The 23,569-nt window shown below is 40.7% G+C and overlaps 1 protein-coding gene across 4 annotated transcripts in view; it reads right to left on the minus strand.

The window, feature by feature from the left end:
• The window catches only part of JAKMIP1 (janus kinase and microtubule interacting protein 1), a 441,501-nt gene that overhangs the window by 39,783 nt on the left and 378,149 nt on the right, over positions 1-23,569 (minus strand). For all 4 annotated transcript variants that reach the window (XM_053704153.1, XM_053704152.1, XM_053704150.1 and 1 more), the window contains one exon: positions 13,454-13,657. In XM_053704153.1, the coding sequence (XP_053560128.1) occupies positions 13,454-13,657 (204 nt within the window). The remainder of the gene's footprint in view (positions 1-13,453; positions 13,658-23,569) is intronic.

A 23,569-nucleotide genomic window follows, 5' to 3' on the forward strand; every position in this document is an offset into this window, starting at 1 on the left:
GTTTTAGGTGAAGACTTAGAAAGTGTTTCCCCATAGGAAACAATGGGGCTGCGTTAGGAGGTGAACGCTGCTTATTTGCAGGTGTTAGTTTTTTTTTAACCCAGCTCAGCCCCATTGTATCCTATGGGGAAATCGTGCACAAGCACGTTTTTCCAGCTTACCGCTACCGTAAGCAACGCTGGTATTGAGGGTTGAAGTGGAGCTAAATTTGCTCATAGATCACTTTTCTGAGGCTAACGCAGCCATTCAAAAAACTCGTAATACCAGCGTTGGCTTAAGGGAGCGCTGGAAAATAAAGGCTCGTTAGCACCGCAGGTCTTTACCGACAAAACTCGTAATCTAGGCGCTAGTTTTTTATAATGAATTGTTTCTGCTATATGGCGCCACCTGGTGGCAATATATAGACAATATTTTTGGCATATGGTGGGGTGACATTGGATCCTTTAAAGAATTTGCACATACTCTCAATCTTAACTCTAGATATATTAAGTTTACCCTTACATGGAGTGAAGAGAGTGTTCATTTTTTGGACACAAAGGTATATAAACATAATGGATTATTATTAACAAAGAAAAGGATCGCAACTCTTTGTTGAATTACTCCAGTGCCCATCTTCCGTCTTAAAAAAAATCCTTACCTAAGAGTCAATTGTTGCGAGTTAAAAGGATTGTGAAAGATGATACATTAGTTGAGACTAGACTGACTGAGGAAGGCATACGCTTCCTGGAAAGGGATTACCCTCTAGAACTGATTAAAGAAAGCATAGTGAATAGGATTCCACTAGTCATAAAGCACTTGAACTTACGAAAAGAAAGGATAGGGATGAAAGAATGGTATTTGTCTCAGAATTTTACACAAATAGCTCTAAGGTACAGAAAATAATCAGACGCCATTGGCAAATTATTAAGGATTGTCATCCTGGAGTAAAAAATCTTTAAGGATTCCCCTATGCCGGCGTATACACGTCCATCAAATTTAGGGGACATGTTAGTTAGGGCAGATGTGGTTAGTCTAAAGAGAGACACTACTGGCTATCTTATACACAAAAGAAGGGCTGTTTCCCATGTTTAGGCTGCTCTAGCTGCAATAGTGTAATTAAAGGGGATAGTTTCTTTCATCCAACCACAGGTAAAAGGTTTAAAATCAATGGGTATTTCACCTGTAATGCTACATTTGTTGTATACCTAATTAAATGCCTGTGTGCCAAAATTTATATCGGTGAAAAGACACAAAGGGTAAGAGATAGTATTAGAAGGGGAGATAATGAAGCCCCTGTGACCACAGCTAAGGTTTAAGTAATAGACTGGGTCCCGATACCCAGGAGAGGTGGCAATAGGGAGCTGTTATTAAAAAGAAAAGAAATGTTTTGGATTTATACTTTAGATTCTCTAAACCCAAAAAACATGAATAAAGATTTTGACCTAGGTTTATTTTTGTAATAGATCTATGTATATGATATTTTAAAACAATATTTCCTTATTTGTAATTTTGTGATAGATAAACCTTTTACATATCTGTATATTTTTGTGTATATTTTTAATTTAGTAGTAAATTTACTCTCCTTCCAACAGAGGGAGCTTGAATGACCTAAGAGTAAAGCAGAGAAGGAAGAGTTAAAGGGGAGGAGTTAGTCCACCTGGTTAAGGTATTTAAAGATGTTATCTTGCACTTGTATAATTGACATGACTAAGGGTAGGTGACCTGAAACATAGTCGTTTGTATACCTACTCCTGTTTATGAAACAATAAAAAGGAAGATTTTTTTGCATACTTCAGGTGGTGCTGTCTATTCATTGAGTTGTGGACTTATTGCCTCAGGTGTTTGCAGTTACCTGTTGGCGTGCACAGCTGTTTACTCGTTGTGCTGGATTACATTGGACATTACCAATACACCCTTGAAGCTGTGGTACATGAAAGGTTCAGGAGAACTGCCATTTCAGATACACTTTTGTCCAGCACGTCTTGCACCTACTATCATGCAGATACAGTTTTATATTCCTTAAATGACCCTTTAAACTTAAACCAATACAGCAGCTTTAGCGGTTTACTTCCTACTGTTGCAGAATGACTGATGAAGGCAACTCCCACAAATCTATTGGTAGTTAAACCTGACAAAGATTTATGTATGGTAGAAACATTTATTTATTAACAAAAAATATTTCTACAATGTCCCTGCAAATGTTAAAATGCTGAAAAAAATGTCCCTATGTGTGTGACAGGTTTAGCCACTGCTTAGTTTATAAACTCAGTTTATTATTGGATTTATGTTCTCTACTAAACCCACAAAAAACCTGTTAGCATGCAGACAGAATGAAACCTGCTTATGTGATTAAACTCTCAGCATTAACAAAAGGATGGGTAGGTATATATAGCTGGCAGACATCAGTTTACTTACACCTTATAGCCGACAAGCAAAAGGATGCTTTTTTTTTATTATTTTACTTTTCTTTCACAAGTAAATGGACAGCAGATGTCATACTGTAAGGTGGCTGGTGTCCAGCTCATGGTAAGAAATAAAAAATATTACATTTTATATTTTTGTAAAAGAGTAGGAAAGTGTTAGTCATAGATAACTAAGAAGAAATGATTTGGAGTTCAGAAAATGATAAGTTGACTTTATTCAGTGATATGTCAAGACTGCAAATCTTTGTGTAATTGACACGTTTAAATGATATGCTTTTATATACTAGTAGTTTAGTAAAATACTTTATCATTGTAGCTCAATTAGTTATAAAGGAAATGAATTTACTAGGGCATTACGTGTGTAAAATGTGAACGACAGTTACGGATTACTTGAAGCAGGGCTGTTAACCCTTTTTTATATGAGGAGCCAAAATGTATTTTTTTCCATCATAATGGGCTTTTGAGCTAATTAAATAATATATATATATATATATATATATATATATATATATATATATATATATATATATATATATATATATATATATATATAATCAGAAAAAAGTGCACTCCAATAGGAATATTTTTTGCACTGTGTGATGAATTTTGAAAAAATATTCCTATTGGAGTGCGCTTTTCTTTCTGATTATATATACTTTTTGCTGCACCATAGGTTGTTGATACCGTAGTTTGGAGTGCGATCTGTTTGGATGTTTTATATATATATATATATATATATATATATATTTATATATATATATATATATATATCCTCCATGTGTATCTGCACTCACAGTGTAATTGGGTCATCAACCATGGTGAGATGTCAATAGTACTCACAAGCTGTTTCAATGAAGGACTGCACTTGCTGGATTTAGATATAGGATTAAATATTTATTGTGGTAACATTTCAGGGTTCGCAGACCCCTTCCTCAGACCAGACAATTGTGCAAGTGAACAAAGTGCAATTTAAAGGTGCTAAGCCCCACCCATCCAACAATTACTGAAAATTGTGCCAAAACTGTGTTGTCATGGCAACACCCTGGGAGCCAGGTAATCAATCTAACACACAAATCTATAGGTATAACAACATATTCTAAAATCTAATAACATCAAGTGTCTATTCATCTCAGCATAATAGTCATAAATGGTGACATTAGTGAACCCAATGAAGAAAAAGCCATAGTGAGTGCATGTGTCAGTGTGTGCATATCACTGAATATATACGTTGAAATTAGCCAGCACATTAATGGCGCGGATATGCGAGATCCGACGTCTGCAACGATCTGTGTACGTCCACATGGCTAATTTGCATAGTCAGCTGACGTAGGCGGCTAGGCGTGAGCTGCGTACGGCTATGATTGTATCTCAATTGTTTTACACCAGTGTCTTACAGGGTAGGGTAGAAACGGGTCGTATAATGTATTAAAGATACATCAACCTATTTGGATGTTAAAACATAGCGCCACAAACTTATCAAGTCCAATATGATCAGTCACATGTATATGTTCAAAAGGGGCTAGGTGTGCACTCTATCTTAGGTAGTGTGTAATATCAGGGCTATATGATAGTGTCATGTTATTAGAGCCTATGCACTATATGGGTCAAAAAGAACATAATGATCCACAAATGGGTTACTTGACTCGGTAATTGGGTATGTGAGTCCTGGCATACCCCTTGGATTACCCATCAAGGTAGATACTAGAGAACCAGGACAAAACAATAACATACAAAATAAACAAGATAACACCAGGTATGAAACAAAACTGTAACCAACCCTCAAACCTGTAACAACCCACACACAGTGTGCATATGATAATCCATGTCATTCAATCTATATATACCTGTATGTACCCACAAATACACACACACACACACACACACATATATATATATATATATATATATATATATATATATATATATATATATATATATATACTGTATATATATACTATACTATAAAAGGCCAAGTGTGTTTGTCCGAAGCTGTCATGCGCAGTAGAGACAGAACGAGGACAAACACACCTGGCCTTTGCGATCCCTACCTGATCTGCGGCAGTGGTGGGCGTGACCGGGCGTGATTGGGGCGTGGCCGGACATGAAGGGGGAGTGGTCGGTTGTGAAGGGGGCGTGGTCGGGCATACAGGGGCGAGGCCGGGCGCGGTCGCTCGCAAGATAAAGGGGAAGAGATAGAGAGGGGGAGATAAAAAGAGAGGGGAGAGAGAGAGGGGGGAGAGGGGGAGGGAGAGAGAGATAGGGAGGAGAGGGGGAGGGAGAGAGAGAGAGGGAGGAGAGGGTGAGAGAGAGGGGGAGGGAGAGAGAGGGGGAGGGAGAGAGAGAGAGAGAGAGGAGGGGGGAGAGAGAGGAGGGGGAGAGAGGGGGGAGGGGGGGGAGAGGGGGGAGAGAGAGAGCAAAAGAGAGGGGGGAGAGAGAGAGTGCAAAAGAGGGTGGGAGAGAGAGCAAAACAGAGGGGGAGAGAGAGAGAGAGCGCAAAAGAGGGGGGAGAGAGAGCGCAAAAAAAAGGGAGAGAGCGCAAAAGAGGGGGGAGAGAGCACAAAAGAGAGGGGGGAGAGAGAGCACAAAAGAGAGGGGGAGAGAGAGCGCAAAAGAGAAGGGCGCAAAAAGAGGGGGGTGAGAGAGAGAGAGAGAGAGAGAGAGAGGGGGGGGAGAGATAGGGGGGAGAGAGAGCAAAAGAGAGGGGGGAGAGAGTGCAAAAGAGGGTGGGAGAGAGCGCAAAACAGAGGGGGAGAGAGAGAGCGCAAAAAAGAGGGGGGAGAGAGAGAGCGCAAAAAAGAGGGGAGAGAGCGCAAAAGAGGGGGGACAGAGCGCAAAAGAGAGGGGCGAGAGAGAGCGCAAAAGAGAGGGGGAGAGAGAAAGCGCAAAAGAGAAGGGCGCAAAAGAGAGGGGGTAAGAGAGAGCGCAAAAGAGAGAGGGAGAGAGAGGGGGGGAGAGAGAGGGGGGAGAGAGAGAGTGCAAAAGAGGGTGAGAGAGAGCGCAAAACAGAGGGGGAGAGAGAGAGAGAGCAAAAGAGGGTGGAGAGAGAGAGCGCAAAAAAGAGGGGGGAGAGCGCAAAAGAGGGGGGAGAGAGCGCAAAAGAGAGGGGAGAGAGAGCGCAAAAGAGAGGGGGAGAGAGAAAGCACAAAAGAGAGGGGGAGAGAGAAAGCACAAAAGAGAGGGGGGAGAGAGAAAGCACAAAAGAGAGGGGGGAGAGTGCAAAAGAGAGGGGGGGAGAGAGAGAGCTCAAAGAGAAGGGGAGAGAGAGCAGAAGAGGGGGGATAAAGAGAGGGAGAGTGACAGCAAAAGAGAGGGGGGAGAGTGCACAAAAGAGAGGGGAGAGCGCAAAAGAGAGGGGGGAGAGGGGGGAGAGAGAGCGCAAAAGAGAGGGGGGAGAGAGAGCGCAAAAGAGAGGGGGGAGAGAGAGCGCAAAAGAGAGGGGGAGAGAGAGAGTGCAAAAGAGGGGGGAGAGAAAGAGAGCGCAAAAGAGAGGGGGAGAGCGCAAAAGAGAGGGGGAGAGCGCAAAAGAGAGGGCGAGAGAGAGCGCAAAAGAGAGGGGGAGAGAGCACAAAAGAGAGGGGGGACAGCGCAAAAGAGAGGGGGGAGAGCGAAAAAGAGAGGGGAAAGAGAGAGAGAGCACAAAAAAGAGGGGGAGAGAGAGCGCAAAAGAGAGGAAAGCGAGCCCAAAAGAGAGGGGAGAGAGGGGGGGAGAGAGCGTAAAATAGAGGGGGAGAGAGTGCAAAAGAGAGGGGGAGAGAGAGAGCGCAAAAGAGAGGGGAGAGAGTGCAAAAGAGAGGGGGAGAGAGAGAGCGCAAAAGAGAGGGGAGAGAGCGCAAAAAAAAGGGGGAGAGAGAGAGCTCAAAAGAGAGGGGGGAGAGAGAGAGCGCAAAAGAGAGGGGGAGAGAGCGCAAAAGAGAGGGGGGAGAGAGCGCAAAAGAGAGGGGGGAGAGAGAGAGCTCAAAAGAGAGGGGGAGAGAGAGCAGAAGAGGGGGATAAAGAGAGGGAGAGAGACAGCAAAAGTGAGGGGGAGAGTGCACAAAAGAGAGGGGGAAGAGCGCAAAAGAGGGGGGAGAGAGAGCGCAAAAGAGAGGGGGGAGAGAAAGAGAGCGCAAAAGAGAGGGGGGGAGAGAGCGCAAAAGAGAGGGGGGGAGAGAGCGCAAAAGAGAGGGGGAGAGCGCAAAAGAGAGGGGAGAGAGAGCACAAAAGAGAGGGGGAGAGAGAGAGAGAGCGCAAAAGAGAGGGGGAGAGAGAGCACAAAAGAGAGGGGGAGAGAGAGCACAAAAGAGAGGGGGAGAGAGAGGAGTGCAAAAGAGAGGGGGAGAGAGAGAGTGCAAAAGAGGAGGGGGAGAGAGAGAGCACAAAAGAGAGGGGGGAGAGAGCTCAAAAGAGAGGGGGAGAGAGCACAAAAGAGAGGGGGAGAGAGCAAAAGAGAGGGAGGAGGGAGAGAGAGAGCAAAAGAGAGGGGGGAGGGAGAGAGCGCAAGGGGTGGGACCCGCTGTACAGCAAAAAATGGCCCGTGTGAACAGGCTTTAGGACTAGTATATATATATATATATATATATATATATATATATATATACACACACACACACAGAGAGAAGCACACTCACAGGAATGAACAACTGGCTCAATACTATTGTTAGCCTGTTCTATGGCGATTTACCACCCTGGGTGCAGCTTCTTTTAGGCCCAGTAATGCTTTTCGCATATATATATATGTGTGTGTGTATACCCACACAATATCCAGTCAATATGAAGGAAAAAGCGGTTAAACACATTTTTTCAGAAGACCTTACAGGGAATCATACCATTACAGGTTGTGCAACCTGTGCATCTATAGCAGCCAGTTTTCTTGGTCTTGAGCCATTGTTGTTTCTTGTAGTAATGCTGTGGGTCCGTGAACATCAATCTGTCTCTCAAGCTTCTTCCCTGTTTGTAGCCCATAATTGGTGGGTCCATCTGACCAAACAGGAGTGTTTAATCTGTTCCAAGGATCTACCATCTGTTTCTGATATTATCAGCTAGTGCCATCTTGCCTTGATTATAGGTGGTAGTGAAAACCATCCTGGCCTTCTTTGTATTAACGTGTTGGGTATCCTGTTGTCCCTTTTGGGATGAAACCTCCTGTCTCCCCTCATCTATGAGGCTGATTTTATAACCCTGTTGTAGAAATTTGTTGGTCATCATGTCCAACTGAAGTTCTCGGTTTGTTGTTTCACTGTTGTTCCTCATCACCCTGATCATTTGGGATTTTATTATTGCCTTATGAGTGTGTGGAGGGTGGTTACTTGAGGCCTCCAGTAGAGAATTTCGGTTGGTTGGCTTAGTGTATAGAGTTGAGAAGAGTTTATCCTGTTTTTTATAAATCCTTAGGTCAAGAAAGTCAATATGGTCCTTATCGTACTTAAGTTCAAATTTAATTGGTGACTCTAGACCACTGAGTTGTGTTACCCAGTCATTCAGTGTTTCTTCAGGTCCATGCCATATGAAGAAGACATAGTCAATATATCTTTTGTAGAACATAACCGATCCGTGGTTGTATATGTCCATGATGTCACGCTCATAATGTTCCATGTAAAGGTTAGCATAGGACGGGGCCACATTAGACCCCATAGCTGTCCCCATAGCTGTCCCCATAAGTTGTTGATAAAAAGTGTTCTCAAATCGGAAGTAATTCAGTTTTAGACATTTAGCCAAAATATCCAAAATAAAAGCGTGGGTGGGCCTACATAGGGAAAATGGGCTAGTACATACACACACACACATATAGTCAACTTATTTGGAGACAATAAAAACTATATACATACACTACAGTTGCCAATATTTGAATTGTCTGCCCAGTGAAATAAATGTAAAAAAAATAAAAATTAACACCTAACCAAATGGGAGTGTATTACAGACAGTGGTTTCAGGACCATGGGTTTGATCTAAAGTCTGATGTGGGGGGAGGGGGTAGAGAGAGGACAAAAGAGAGGGGGGAGAGAGAGAGCACAAAAGAGGGGGGGAGAGAAAGAGAGCACAAAAGAGAGGGGGGAGAGCGCAAAAGAGAGGGGGGAGAGAGCGCAAAAGAGAGGGGGGGGAGACCACAAAAGAGAGGGGGGAGAGCACAAAAGAGAGGGGAGAGAGATAGCGCAAAAGAGAGGGGGGAGAGAGCGCAAAAGAGAGGGGGGAGAGAGCGCAAAAGAGAGGGGGGAGAGAGCGCAAAAGAGAGGGGGGAGAGAGGGGTGAGAGAGTGTAAATTAGAGGGGGAGAGAGAGAGTGCAAAAGAGAGGGGTGAGAGAGAGCTCAAAAGAGAGGGGGAGAGAGAGAGCAAAAGAGAGGGGGAGAGAGCGCAAAAGAGAGGGGGGAGAGAGAGAGAGCACAAAAGGAAGGGGGGAGAGAGAGCACCAAAGAGAGGGGGGAGAGTGCAAAAGAGAGGGGGGAGAGAGAGCTCAAAATAGGGGGGATAAAAAGAGGGAGAGAGACAGAAAAAGAGAGGGGGGAGAGTGCACAAAAGAGAGGGGGGAGAGAGCAAAAGAGAGGGGGGAGAGAGAGCGCAAAAGAAAGGGGGGAGAGAGAGCGCAAAAGAGAGGGGGGAGAGAGAGAGCGCAAAAGAGGGGGGAGAGAAAGAGAGCGCAAAAGAGAGGGGGGAGAGCACAAAAGAGAGGGGGAGAGAGAGCACAAAAGAGAGGGGGGAGAGAGCGCAAAAGAGAGGGGGAGAGCGCAAAAGAGAGGGGAGAAAGAAAGCACAAAAGAGAGGGGGAGAGAGAGAGAGCACAAAAGAGAGGGGGGAGAGAGAGCGCAAAAGAGGAGAGATCGTAAAATAGAGGGGGAGAGAGAGAGCGCAAAAGAGAGGGGGAGAGAGTGCAAAAGAGAGGGGGGAGAGAGAGAGCGCAAAAGAGAGGGGGGAGAGAGAGAGCTCAAAAGAGAGGGGGAGAGAGCACAAAAGAGAGGGGGAGAGAGAGAGCAAAAGAGAGGGAGGAGAGAGAGCAAGAGAGAGAGAGAGAGAGAGAGAGAGAGAGAGCAAAAGAGAGGGGGAGGGAGAGAGCGCAAGGGGTGGGACCGCTGTACTGCAAAAAATGTCCCGTGTGAACGGGCTTTAGGACTAGTATATATATATATATATATATATATATATACACACACACAGAGAGAAGCACACTCACAGGAACGAACAACTGGCTCAATACTATTGTTAGCCTGTTGTATGGCGATTTACCACCTGGGTGCAGCTTCTTTTAGCCCAGTAATGCTTTTCACATATATATATATGTGTGTATACCCCCACAATATCCAGTCATTATGAAGGAAAAAGCGGATAAACACATTTTTTAAATATAAAAATACATAAACCTTGTGTCTGAGTGTGGGTTAGCGCATACATCTGGACCTCAAGTGGCTCATTATCATCGGTCCCCTGTTACAAGTGACAATCAAGGTCTGGAATAAATAATGTATTCTGTCGCTGTCCCTGGGTATACAGGGTTAAAGTCCCCAATGTTTAGTTCTTCAGCGTCATAGTAGTAGTTGTTACAAGCAGTAGCAATTCAATTCTTCCGTGGGGTACCCTAGTCCCTCGCCTTCGGGTTGTGGCCAGACCCTCATAGTATGGTATCAGAGTGTGGGAGTGCCAAATAACCTCTCTTATGTGTATTATGTGTTAAGATGGCCCAACCTAGTGGGCGTCCCACTATAGCATGTGACCCCCACTGGTCAGGTGTCCCAGATCATAATATAGCATCAGTTATATCTTTGCCACTCACCCATCCCGCAATGCCTAAAGGAAGCAGTGCCAGTCATTCGAAATATTCAGGCCTCTTGGATATAGGGTACCCAGTCAGTGTATCCATCTTGTTTCCATTTGGAGAAGTGTTCTGTCACGGTCCCCTCCCCGTTTAAGGGGGGGGACATGGTCGATAAGAATAAACCTTAAATCTGTAGCTTTATGTTTGACCTGTAAAAAGTGTCTTGCTACAGGTTGGTCGGTAACACCCTTGTCCAGTGCACTCCAAATAGCAGAGCAGTGATTGGACATCCTTAGCCGTGTGTTGTCAGTAGTCTTTCCAACGTAATATTTTCCACAGCAACAGCTGAGCAAGTAAATCACGTGGCTTGTCATGCATGTGATAAAATGCCTTATGGAATATTTCTGTGTTGTGTGAGGGTTCCGGAAGACCTAACAGGGAATCATACCATTACAGGTTGTGCAACCTGTGCATCTATAGCAGCCAGTTTTCTTGGTCTTGAGCCATTGTTGTTTCTTGTAGTAATGCTGTGGGTCCGTGAACATCAATCTGTCTCTCAAGCTTCTTCCCCTGTTTGTAGCCTATAATTGGTGGGTCCATCTGACCAAACAGGAGTGTTTAATCTGTTCTAAGAATCTCCCATCTGTTTCTGATATTATCAGCTAGTGCCTTCTTGCCTTTATTATAGGTGGTAGTGAAAACCATCCTGGCCTTCTTTGTATTAACATGTTGGGTATCCTGTTGTCCCTTTTGGGATGAAACCTCCTGTCTCACCTCATCTATGAGGCTGATTTTATAACCCTGTTGCAGAAATTTGTTGGTCATCATGTCCAACTGAAGTTCTCGGTTTGTTGTTTCACTGTTGTTCCTCATCACCCTGATCATTTGGGATTTTATTATTGCCTTATGAGTGTGTGGAGGGTGGTTACTTGAGGCCTCCAGTAGAGAATTTTGGTTGGTTGGCTTAGTGTATAGAGTTGTGAAGAGTTTATCCTGTTTCTTATAAATCCTTAGGTCAAGAAAGTCAATATGGTCCTTATCGTATTTAAGTTCAAATTTAATTGGTGACTCTAGACCATTGAGTTGTGTTACCCAGTCATTCAGTGTTTCTTCAGGTCCATGCCATATGAAGAAGACATAGTCAATATATCTTTTGTAGAACATAACTGATCCGTGGTTGTATATGTCCATGATGTCATGCTCATAATGTTCCATGTAAAGGTTAGCATAGGACGGGGCCACATTAGACCCCATAGCTGTCCCCATAAGTTGTTGATAAAAAGCGTTCTCAAATCAGAAGTAATTCAGTTTTAGACATTTAGCCAAAATATCCAAAATAAAAGCGGTGGGTGGGCCTACATAGGGAAAATGGGCTAGTACATACACACACACACATATAGTCAACTTATTTGGAGACAATAAAAACTATATACATACACTACAGTTGCCAATATTTGAATTGTCTGCCCAGTGAAATAAATGTAAAAAAATTAAAATTAACACCTAACCAAATGGGAGTGTATTACAGACAGTGGCTTCAGGACCATGGGTTTGATCTAAAGTCTGATGTGGGCAAATAGATCTGATCTGGGGGCTGCTGACAGTGAGGTCTGATCTAAAGTCCTATAAGAGCATATGGTCAACAAGAAGTGCATGGTATCAGATCTGAGATTTGGTTGCAACCCCACATGATGCTCTGTGCCATCACCCCCCTGGTCATCCAGTATTTTTTGTGGAGGTCACTTGAAAAAATTTACACAGATCAAGTAATACAGAATGGGGAAAGGATTGAGCCACTTCGAAAGGCCCATTCTGTGTGTTGTTAAAGGGACACTGAACCCAATTTTTTTATTTCATGATTCAGACAGAGCATGCAATTTTAAGCAACTTTACTCCTATTATCAAATTTTATCAAAGAATGTAAGCTTAGATGCCGGCCCATATTTGGTGAACAACCTGGATTGTTTTTGTTGATTGGTGGATAAATTCACCCACCAATAAACATGTGCTTTCCATGGTGCTTAACCAAAAATTGTCTGGCTCCTTAGCTTGGATGCCTTCTTTTTCAAATAAAGATAGCAAGAGAACGAAGAAAAATTGATAATAGGAGTAAATTAGTAAGTTGCCTAAAATTGCCTGCTCTATGCTCTATGAATCACAAAAGAAAACATTTGGGTTCAGTGTCCCTTTAATGTGGAGTGGCAGAGGAGTATTGGAGGATGGATTAAATCAATGTGATGGTCACAATGTGACCGCCCGGCCATACATTGAGCTTCTCTGATATAAATTGCTAAATGATAAGTTTACTTGCATAATGAAATGTAAAACAATAATAAATATCTCTTATTGATACTTGTGAGTGGGTCAGAGATAAAAATAATTTGATTTTTAAGTATAATAGTCTGAAAGTATAAGATTTAATCACTTTGTATAGTGATATTTTTTTCTTTGAGAGTGTGGAAATTTACCCCATTATAGAGTCACTTTAATCTTTGATGCTGCGCCTGTTATTCAAACGTTTGCCCTGCTGCTGCTTCAATATATATATGTTTATATGACTTGATAAAGGGATATTAAACCCACAATTTTCCTTTCATAATTCAGATAGAGCATGCCATTTTAAGCAACTTTCTAATTTACTCCTATTATCAATTTTTTCTTCGCTCTCTTGGTATCTTTATTTGAAAAAGCAGGAATGTAAGCTTAGGAGCCAGCTCATTCAGCACCCTGGGTAGCCCTTGTTGATTGGTCTCTAAATGTAGCCACCAATCAGCAAACGCTACCCAGATGCTGAACCAGAAATCGGCCGGCTCTTAAGCTTACATTCCTGCTTTTTCAAATAAAGACACCAAGATAACGAAGAAAATGTGGTAATAGGAGTAAATTAGAAAGTTGCTTAAAATTGCATGCTCTATCTGAAAAATGTTTTTTTATATCCCTTTAAGTTTGGAGGGTTTACTGTAAAAGAATATTTGTACTTGCTGTGTAGTTTGGTTACATTTCTTTTCTAATGCTGTTTACAGTGGTGTGGCTCAGGCTATTCCATAGTAAAACCTTTTTTATATTGAATGACAGTTTATAGAAAAGCTGGATGCAGAGTAAAGGTTGTTATTCACAACTAATGACTCACAATTGGCATTTCTCATATCGCTGTGATTTCTAACCAGGATGCTTGCTTTTTGGCATATAAGCTGCTTTTTGCAACTCTGGTTGTTTTGTATATATTTGATGAAGGGTCTGTTCGGGTGTCTAATGCATAATAGTATTTTTTCCTAAATTAATTCTGTTTTAAATTAGCTTAAGGGAATAATATTTAAGGCCTTTAAGTACCTGTTGTGCCTGATGCAATAGCTCCATCCGTTCATGAAGGATCTGGCTGTCAAACTCCCGACTCTGCCTCAGGATCTGCCTTCTGAGTTTATCCACAGCCGCCCGCAAATCTTCTCTCTGTGCTTCACTCAAACATTCACTGGCTCTCCTTCCTGACTCGTGTTGTAGAGCATTATAGAGAGTAGCTTCCAGCTCCTGGATTTTCTAGCACAAGTCACAAAGTCACAAGCAGTTTGCATGTTCGAAAAAAAACAATCAATGGGAAAACTATAAAACCACAGCTATACCTTAGTTTTAAAGCATGCACTTCAAATAGAGTTTAGATAAGTATTTTACTAAAGACTGAATGGAACATTATCTCTATATTTATAACTTGGCAATGTTTGCTAAGCCTCATGGATCCATAAAAAGCTCAAAATGACAAAAATGTAATGTTTAAATTACAAGTAAATAATTATAGACTTGAAAAAGGAAATCCTTGTGATATGTTCAGCAGTCAACTGTTAACTAATTTCAAGTACTCCTCTAGATACATGAATGATGACAAATCTTATGCTCTCTCCCTCTGTTCTTTCTCATGTCAGCGACTGCTTTCTGGTATTTCTTCCTGGATGGCCTCTCACCACCTAAAGATTAACATGTCCAAGACTGAGCTCCTTCTTATCCCCCCCCCCCCCCCAAGTTCTACGCCGACTTCTAATTTCTCTATCCCTGTTGACGGCATCACCATTTCCCCATCGCCCCAAGTCCGCTGCCTCGGAGTTACACTTGACTCAAATCTATCCTTTGTCCCCCACATTCAATAGCTTTCTACATCCTGCCGCAACCATCTACACAATATTTCAAAGATTTGCGCTTTTCTGAGTGCTAACACCACAAAGCAAATAATCCATACCCTTGTTATTTCCTGACTTGACTACTGCAATAACCTATGTACTGGCCTTCCTCTTTCCCGCCTCTCCCCCCTTCAATCCATCCTAAATGCCTCGGCCAGGCTAATCCACCTTTCCCGTCGCTCTGTATCTGCTGCACCTCTCTGCGAGTTCTTTCATTGGCTCCCCATTCACAGCAGAATTAAATTCAAAATTCTCACCCTTGCATACAAAGCTCTCACCAACGCCGCTCCCCACTACCTATCCCCTCTAATAAACAAGTATACTCCAGCCCACCCACTAAGATCCAACAATGATCTGCTCCTTGCATCCACGACTATCACCTCCTCTCATGCTAGACTGCAGGACTTCTGTCATGCAGCACCTACCCTCTGGACCACTCTCCCTCGTGCTGTCAGGCTTTGCACTATTCCTTTTTCCTTTAAATGCTCCCTGAAGACTTTTATGTTCAGAGAAGCCTACCACCCAACTCAATAATGAATTAATTTCACTTACCTAACAACATATCCCTCATCTAACTTTTAATTAACATCTTTCTCAATCTTTCAGTCCTCACCTCCTGTTTCTCAACCCCCTACCCTTCTAGATTGTAAGTTCCCACGGGAATAGGGCCCTCAAGCCCTCCTGTATGTGTTTGTAAATTTTGTCCTGTCTCTTACAAATTTTATATCATTGTTTTATTTAAATGAATTGTATCCATGGACAGCGCTGCGGAATATGCTGGCACTTCATAAATAAAGTATAATAATAATAGTAATAAAAGTCAATCTTCACAGTACAACACTAAAATAAGGCCATATCTTCACTATGCCGAAATCAACTAGACTCCTTGGGGTAAGTAACATATTGTGCACCAAACCACAGGGAAAATAGCTCACTGCAACCCAACCCTGGGCAGCGTGATCTATACCTCCCTGCAGTAAGCGCAGTGCTAATAAGTTGCCCCAATTTGATCTAAAGATGCCCCATGCGGCCCAGTTAGGGAGGGGCGAAATGCATCATTTGGCAGTCTTGGGGGGTAGTTATCAACGTGTCTATTTTACCTGTCTTCGCCGGCCCAATACGCCCGCCTAAGCTCGCCTCACATCACCGCCGCGGACTTAAAAAAATTCGCCTAAGTTATCAAAAAAGCTGTCAAAAAGCCGCGCACCAAGTACGGGGCGATGAGCAGTGGACTGTGAGAGTTATCACTCATCCGATCTCGCTGCTCTTCGGCTTTTTTACAGCTTTCTTGCTAGCCTGTCACTAAGCACTCACACTAAACTACACTGTTCTACCCCCTATACCGGCGCCCCCGGAGCCCCCCGCAATTAAATAAAGTTACTAACCCCTAAACCGCCGATCCTAGACCCCGCCGCAACTCTTATAAATGTATTAACCCCTAAACCGCCGCTCCTAGACCCCGCCGCAACTCTTATAAATGTATTAACCCCTAAACCGCCGCTCCCGGACACCGCTGCCACCTACATTATACCTAGTAACCCCTATCCTGCTCCCCCTATACCGTCGCCCTCTATAATAAAGTTATTAACCCCTATCCTGCTGATCCCGCACCTCGCCGCAACTAAATAAATAGTTTAACCCCTAAACCGCCGCTCCCTGACCCCGCCGCAACCTATATTAAATTTTTTAACCCCTATCCTGCCCCCCTACACCGTCGCAACCTATAATAAATTTATTAACCCCTATCCTGCCCCCCACTACACCGCCGCCACTGTAATAAAATTATTAACCCCTAAACCTAAGTCTAACACTAACCCTAACACCCCCCCTAACTTAAATATTAATTAAATAAATCTAAATAATATTTATTTTATGAACTAAATTAATCCTATTTAAAACTAAATACTTACCTTTAAAATAAACCCTAATATAGCTACAATATAAATAATAATTATATTGTAGCTATCTTAGGATTTATTTTTATTTTACAGGCAAATTTCAATTTATTTTAACTAGGTACAATAGCTATTAAATAGTTATTAACTATTTAATAGCTTACCTAGCTAAAATAAAGAGAAATTAACCTGTAAAATAAAAACTAACCTAAGTTACAATTACACCTAACACTACACTATACTTAAATAAATTATTCCTATTTAAAACTAAATACTTACCTGTAAAATAAACCCTAAGATAGCTACAATATAATTAATAATTACATTGTAGCAATCTTAGGATTTATATTTATTTTACAGGTAACTTTGTATTTATTTTAGCTAGTTAGAATAGTTATTAAATAGTTATTAACTATTTAATAACTACCTAGCTAAAAGAAATACAAAATTACCTGTAAAATAAATCCTAACCTAAGTTACAATTAAACCTAACACTACACTATCATTTAATTAATTAAATAAATGAACTACAAATAACTACAATTAAATACAATTACATAAACTAAAGTACAAAAAATAAAAAAAATAAGTTACAAACATTTTAAAAATATTAGAACAATTTTAAGCTACTTACACCTAATCTAAGCCCCCTAATAAAATAACAAACCCCCCCAAAATTAAAAAAGTTCAAAGCTCTTTTACCTTACCAGCCCTTAAAAGGGCATTTTGTGGGGCATGCCCCAAAGAATTCAGCTCTTTTGCCTGTAAAAGAAAAATACAACCCCCCCAACATTAAAACCCACCACCCACATACCCCTAATCTAACCCAAACCCCCCTTAAAATAACCTAACACTAATCCCCTGAAGATCATCCTACCTTGAGTCGTCTTCACTCAGCCGAGCAGCGATGGAACCGAAGAGGAGACCCGGAGCGGCAGAAGTTATCCTCCAAGCCAATCAGATTCAAGTTCAATCTGATTGACTGATCCAATTAGCCAATCAGATTGAGCTCACATTCTATTGGCTGTTCCGATCAGCCAATAGAATGCGAGCTCAATCTGATTGGCTGATTCAATCAGCCAATCAGATTTTTCCTACCTTAATTCCGATTGGCTGATAGAATCCTATCAGCCAATCGGAATTGAAGGGACGCCATCTTGGATGACGTCCCTTAAAGGAGCCTTCATTCGTCGGTAGTCCGTCGGTAAAGAAGGATGTTCCGCGTCTGTGGGATGAAGATTGAAGACCCCGCTTGGAAGATGACATCGCCCGGATAGAAGACTTCTTCAGCGCCTCTTGGAAGATGACATCACCCGGATGGAAGACTTCTTCAGCGCCGCTTGGAGGATCACTTCATCGGATGGAAGATTTCTTCAGCGCCGCTTGGAGGATAACTTCTGCCGCTACGGGTCTCCTCTTCGGTTCCATCGCTGCTCGGCTGAGTGAAGACGACTCAAGGTAGGATGATCTTCAGGGGATTAGTGTTAGGTTATTTTAAGGGGGTTTGGGTTAGATTAGGGGTATGTGGGTGGTGGGTTTTAATGTTGGGGGGGTTGTATTTTTCTTTTACAGGCAAAAGAGCTGAATTCTTTGGGGCATGCCCCACAAAAGGCCCTTTTAAGGGCTGGTAAGGTAAAAGAGCTTTGAACTTTTTTAATTTAGAATAGGGTAGGGCATTTTTTTATTTTTGGGGGGTTTGTTATTTTATTAGGGGGCTTAGATTAGGTGTAAGTAGCTTAAAATTGTTGTAATATTTTTAAAATGTTTGTAACCTATTTTTTTTATTTTTTGTAACTTAGCTTTTTTTTTGTACTTTAGTTAGTTTATGTAATTGTATTTAATTGTAGTTATTTGTAGTGAATTTATTTAATTAATGTAATGATAGTGTAATTGTAACTTAGGTTAGGATTTATTTTACAGGTAATTTTGTATTTCTTTTAGCTAGGTAGTTATTAAATAGTTAATAACTATTTAATAACTATTCTAACTAGCTAAAATAAATACAAAGTTACCTGTAAAATAAATATAATTCCTAAACTAGCTACAATGTAATTATTAATTACATTGTAGCTATCTTAGGGTTTATTTTACAGGTAAGTATTTAGTTTTAAATAGGAATAATTTATTAAAGTATAGTATAGTGTTAGGTGTAATTGTAACTTAGGTTAGTTTGTATTTTACAGGTAAATTTCTCTTTATTTTAGCTAGGTAAGCTATTAAATAGTTAATAACTATTTAATAGCTATTGTACCTAGTTAAAATAAATTGAAAGATGCCTGTAAAATAAAAAATAAATCCTAAGATAGCTACAATATAATTATTATTTATATTGTAGCTATATTAGGGTTTATTTTAAAGGTAAGTATTTAGTTTTAAATAGGATTAATTTAGTTCATAATAGAAATATTATTTAGATTTATTTAATTAATATTTAAGTTAGGGGGGTGTTAGGGTTAGTGTTAGACTTAGGTTTAGGGGTTAATAAATTTATTACAGTGGCGGCGGTGTAGTGGGGGGCAGGATAGGGGTTAATAAATGAATTATAGGTGGCGAAGGTGTAGGGGGGGCAGATTAGGGGTTAATAAATTTAATATAGGTTGCGGCAGGGTCCGGGAGCGGCGGTTTAGGGGTTAAACTATTTATTTAGTTGCGGCGAGGTGCGGGATCGGCAGGATAGGGGTTAATAACTTTATTATAGAGGGCGGCGGTATAGGGGGGGCAGGATAGGGGTTACTAGGTATAATGTAGGTGGCGGTGGGCTCCGGGAGCGGTGGTTTAGGGGTTAATACATTTATTATAGTTGCGGCGGGGTCAGGGAGCGGCGGTTTAGGGGTTAATATGTATAGAGTAGCTTGCGGTGGGCTCCGGGAGCGGCGGTTTAGGGGGTAATAACTTTATTTAGTTGCGGCGGTGTAGGGGGGACAGATTAGGGTGTTTAGACTCGGGGTACATGTTAGGGTGTTAGGTGTAGACATCTCCCATAGGAATCAATGGGATGTCTGGCAGCAGCGAACTTGTACTTTCGCTATGGTCAGACTCCCATTGACTCCTATGGGATCCGCCGCCTCCAGGGCGGCGGTTTGAAAACCAGGTACGCTGGGCCGGAAAAGTGCTGAGCATACCTGCTAGTTTTTTGATAACTAGCAAAAGTAGTCAGATTGTGCGGAACATCTGGAGTGAGGTAAGAATCGATCTGTGTCGGACTGAGTCCGGCGGATCGAAGTTTACGTCACAAAATTCTACTTTTGCCAGTCTCTAGCCTTTGATAACTAAGGCGAATCAGCCTCGCCATAAATACGCTGCGGAATTCCAGCGTATTTGAGGTTGACGGCTTGATAACTAGACCCCTTGGAGTGTTTTATGGCTCCATACAAACAATCTTCAGACTCTGGGATATGTTCTTCCAAGGAACTCTGAGCAAATGCTTTATGGCCTGAGCGGTTATGCTTGAAATGCCTGTAACAGCAACTATAGACGGTACGGTAGATCAACTTATTAGCACGGTGGTTAGTGCAGGAGGTATAGATAACTCTGCCACCTATGTTTAGGTTGCGGTGAGCTATTTTCCCTATGGTTTGGTGCACAATCCATGATGCATACATAATAATATAGCTCTTATATGCAGATATTTTTTTTTTTTTATTTATACACATGTACAGTATTTGGGCAATTCTAATGCTGTAATAAATCATTTACTCTGAATATGTGTGCAGCAAGGCCGTTCTTTGGGTGTTTATTTATATTCTCCTGTCTCTCTATACTTTAAGTCTTTAGCATTTTGCGGCCATCAGCACCAAGGAAGGTGTAATGCATTTAAGTGTGGGCATTTTATTAGCGCCATCTACCATATTTTGATCAAGTAAATAATTACATATAGTGTGTTCATTCAAATTCCAAACTCCCCTTAAACAGACATTGTAATTGCAATACACAAATGTGCATTTCACTTGATCAGAAATATTATTATGACATATGTTTTACCAAAATGTTTTAAAAATTTCTGTGATAGCATTTACTGTATGCGTGACATATGGAGCATCCATCCGTATACCACATACTAGGAGCACTTTTGTTAATATAGGCTTCCACTTTGCCCCTGGTGTATACGTTTTACAAAAAAACAACACAAGCTGATGGTACAGGATTTGCATGGGACAAATGCCTAACCACAGAGTTTATTTCATATTTTTCCCATTCATCAGTATGGGATAGGTTATTGTTTGCTGTGTTTAATATATTTGTGGGCTTCTCTCAGCTGCATGCTCACCATAATTCATTTTACTATAAAAATATAGGACATTAAACAGACTATCAGGTCAGTGTGTATCTCAATTCTAACATATCTGTGTCGTCTTATTCATTATCATTTCAACTTCTGTTTTCTGCTAAACCAGTTTAGTAACAATTGCAAATATGTAGATATACAGAATTCTTACAATACATTTATTGACTGAATATAATGAACCTTGATAAACATATCCCCAAGAATGTCTAGAGCATTATAGGGTTATGGTAGCATTGAAACAATCTTATAAATTTAATGTATCATATCTAGTCCACAGAGTACATAGCAAAGTTGTATTTATCTAAAAAAAAAAAGTTTATGATTTGCCTAACGTTTTATTATAATTTATTGTATTTTACACAGTTGCTTCTGAGAATAGTAAGCACAAATTTTGTGATAACTTCACTCATACATGCAACTTGTTAAGCATACTCATGTATGCTGCATATCCTTAAATATGACGTGTTCTTCCTATATGGACCATTTCCCTGTTACCAAAATGTCAAGCTTTTTTCTAGCAGTTCCCATATCCAACAATGATAAATGTTTAAGCTCATTGTATTTGCTTAGAAATTACTGACACATAAAGTCCCTAGGTCCTATAAACATATGATTGCAAGGACCTCCTCTAGCCTTGTCACAAAGAAACAAAGGATGGGGGAAAGAACAGTGAAATAATTTGCACAAGAACCTTATAATAAATTCTTTAGAAATATAAAGTGTAGGTAGATATAATTTCAAGGTTTTATGCCCCAGAGTGTGTGCAAAGGGGAGAAACAATTATCATGTAATTGAAGAAAGAGTATACAACTGAAAAAGGATAGCTCACCTCTGGGTTAGAAGGTTAAAGACTACTGTTCCATAAAGGTATCAACAAGAATAATGTATTGCTTATTAACCCCTTAGTGACCACAGCACTTTTCAATTTTCTTACCGTTTGGGACCAGGGCTATTTTTACATTTCTGCGGTGTTTGTGTTTAGCTATAATTATCCTCTTACTCATTTACTGTACCCACACATATTATATACTGTTTTTCTCGCCATTAAATGGACTTTCTAAAGATACCATTATTTTCATCATATCTTATAATTTACTATAAAAAAATGATAAAATATGATGAAAAAATTGAAAAAAACACACTTTTTCTAACTTTGACCCCCAAAATCTGTTACACATCTACAACCACCAAAAAACATAAATGCTAAATAGTTTCTAAATGTTGTCCTGAGTTTAGAAATACCCAATGTTTTTTGCTTTTTTTGCAAGTTATAGGGCAATAAGTACAAGTAGCACTTTGCTATTTCCAAAACATTTTTTTCCCCAAAATTAGGGATGTATGTATGTATGGGGTACTTGTAAAGCGCGGCTAATCACCCGTAAGGGTCTCAAGGATCTGCTCATTTCATCGATCGAAAGATGAAAGGCTGAGTGGACAGTTACATTATAACACTGATATCTGTCAGGAATCCCTGAATATCCCGTCATATCTATATATTTTAGTAGACAACCCAAAGTATTGATCTAGGCCTATTTTGGTATATTTCATGCCAACATTTCACCGCCAAATGTGATTAAATTAAAATAAAAAGTTATCTTTTTCACAAACGTTTTCACAAACTTTAGGTTTCTCACTGAAATTATTTATAAACAGCTTGTGCAATTATGGCACAAATGGTTGTAAATGCTTCTCTGGGATCCCCTTTGTTCAGAAATAGCAGACATTTATGGCTTTGGCATTACCTTTTGGTAATTAGAAGGCCGCTAAATGCCGCTGTGCACTACACTCGTATTTTGCCCAGAAGTGAAGGGGTTAATTAGGTAGCTTGTAGGGAGCTTGTAGGGTTAATTTTAGCTTTAGTGTAGTGTAGTAGACAACCCAAAGTATTGATCTAGGCCAATTTTGGTATATTTCATGCCACCATTTCACCGCCAAATGCGATCAAATAAAAAAAATTGTTCACTTTTTCACTAACTTTAGGTTTCTCACTGAAATTATTTACAAACAGCTTGTGCAATTATGGCACAAATGGTTGTAAATGCTTCTCTGGGGTCATCTTTGTTCAGACATAGCAGACATATATGGCTTTGGCATTGCTTTCTGGCAATTAGAAGGCCGCTAAATGCCGCTGCGCACCACACTTGTATTATGCCCAGCAGTTAAGCGGTTAATTAGGTAGCTTGTAGGGTTAATTTTAGCTTTAGTATAGAGATCAGCCTCCAACCTGACATATACAACCCCTTGATCCCTCCTTGACCCCCCTCAAACAGCTCTCTTCCCTCCACCACCTCACAATTGTCACTGCCATCTTAAGTACTGGCAGAAAGTCTGCCAGTACTAAAATAAAAGGCATTTTTTTTTTATTTATATATTTTTTTATTATTTTTTTTAAATTTATTCTGCCGTGTTGGATCCCCCCTTAGCCCTCAACCTCACTAATCCCCCCAAACAGCTTTCTAACCCTCCCCTCTCTTCCCATCTTGGGTACTGGCAGCTGTCTGCCAGTATTCAGTTTGCTAAAAACAAAATTATTTATTTTTTATTTATTTTTGGCTTAAAAACCAAATTTTCTGTAGTGTAACTTCCCCCTCCCCATCAATAGCCTACCCCCTCCCAGATCCCTTTCTTTAAATTTAAGCAATACATTATTCTTGTTGATATCTTTATGGAACAGTAGTCTTTAATCTTCTAACCTAGGGGTAAGCTATCCTTTTTCAGTTCTATGCTCTTTCTACAATTATATGATAATTACTCCTCTAGCCTTTTTTAATGCTGAGTCAGTGTTATATGCACAAGCCTGGTGGTCACCGATAGGCACTGTTTGGTAGGCATGCACTGTGCACGGCACTCAGAGAATACAAACCAATCAACATCTGTATAAGTTCCAGCAAACTACTAATCTTTAATGTCTTTCAAAAGAAGGCAAAATATTGTTTGTAGATCGAAAACATATTTGGAATGTTATGCACAAATATTAAGTAGGAAACATTCACTAGTATGTCTAACCAGAAAGCTCCAAAAAATGGTATTCCTAATAAATATCAAAAGTTGTAAATGTTCAAACAATCTTTATTTTGACATCTTTGAAAATTATTGGAAA

The sequence above is a fragment of the Bombina bombina genome, chromosome 2 (genome assembly GCF_027579735.1).
Source record: "Bombina bombina isolate aBomBom1 chromosome 2, aBomBom1.pri, whole genome shotgun sequence".
In the NCBI taxonomy this organism is placed as follows: Eukaryota; Metazoa; Chordata; class Amphibia; order Anura; family Bombinatoridae; genus Bombina; species Bombina bombina.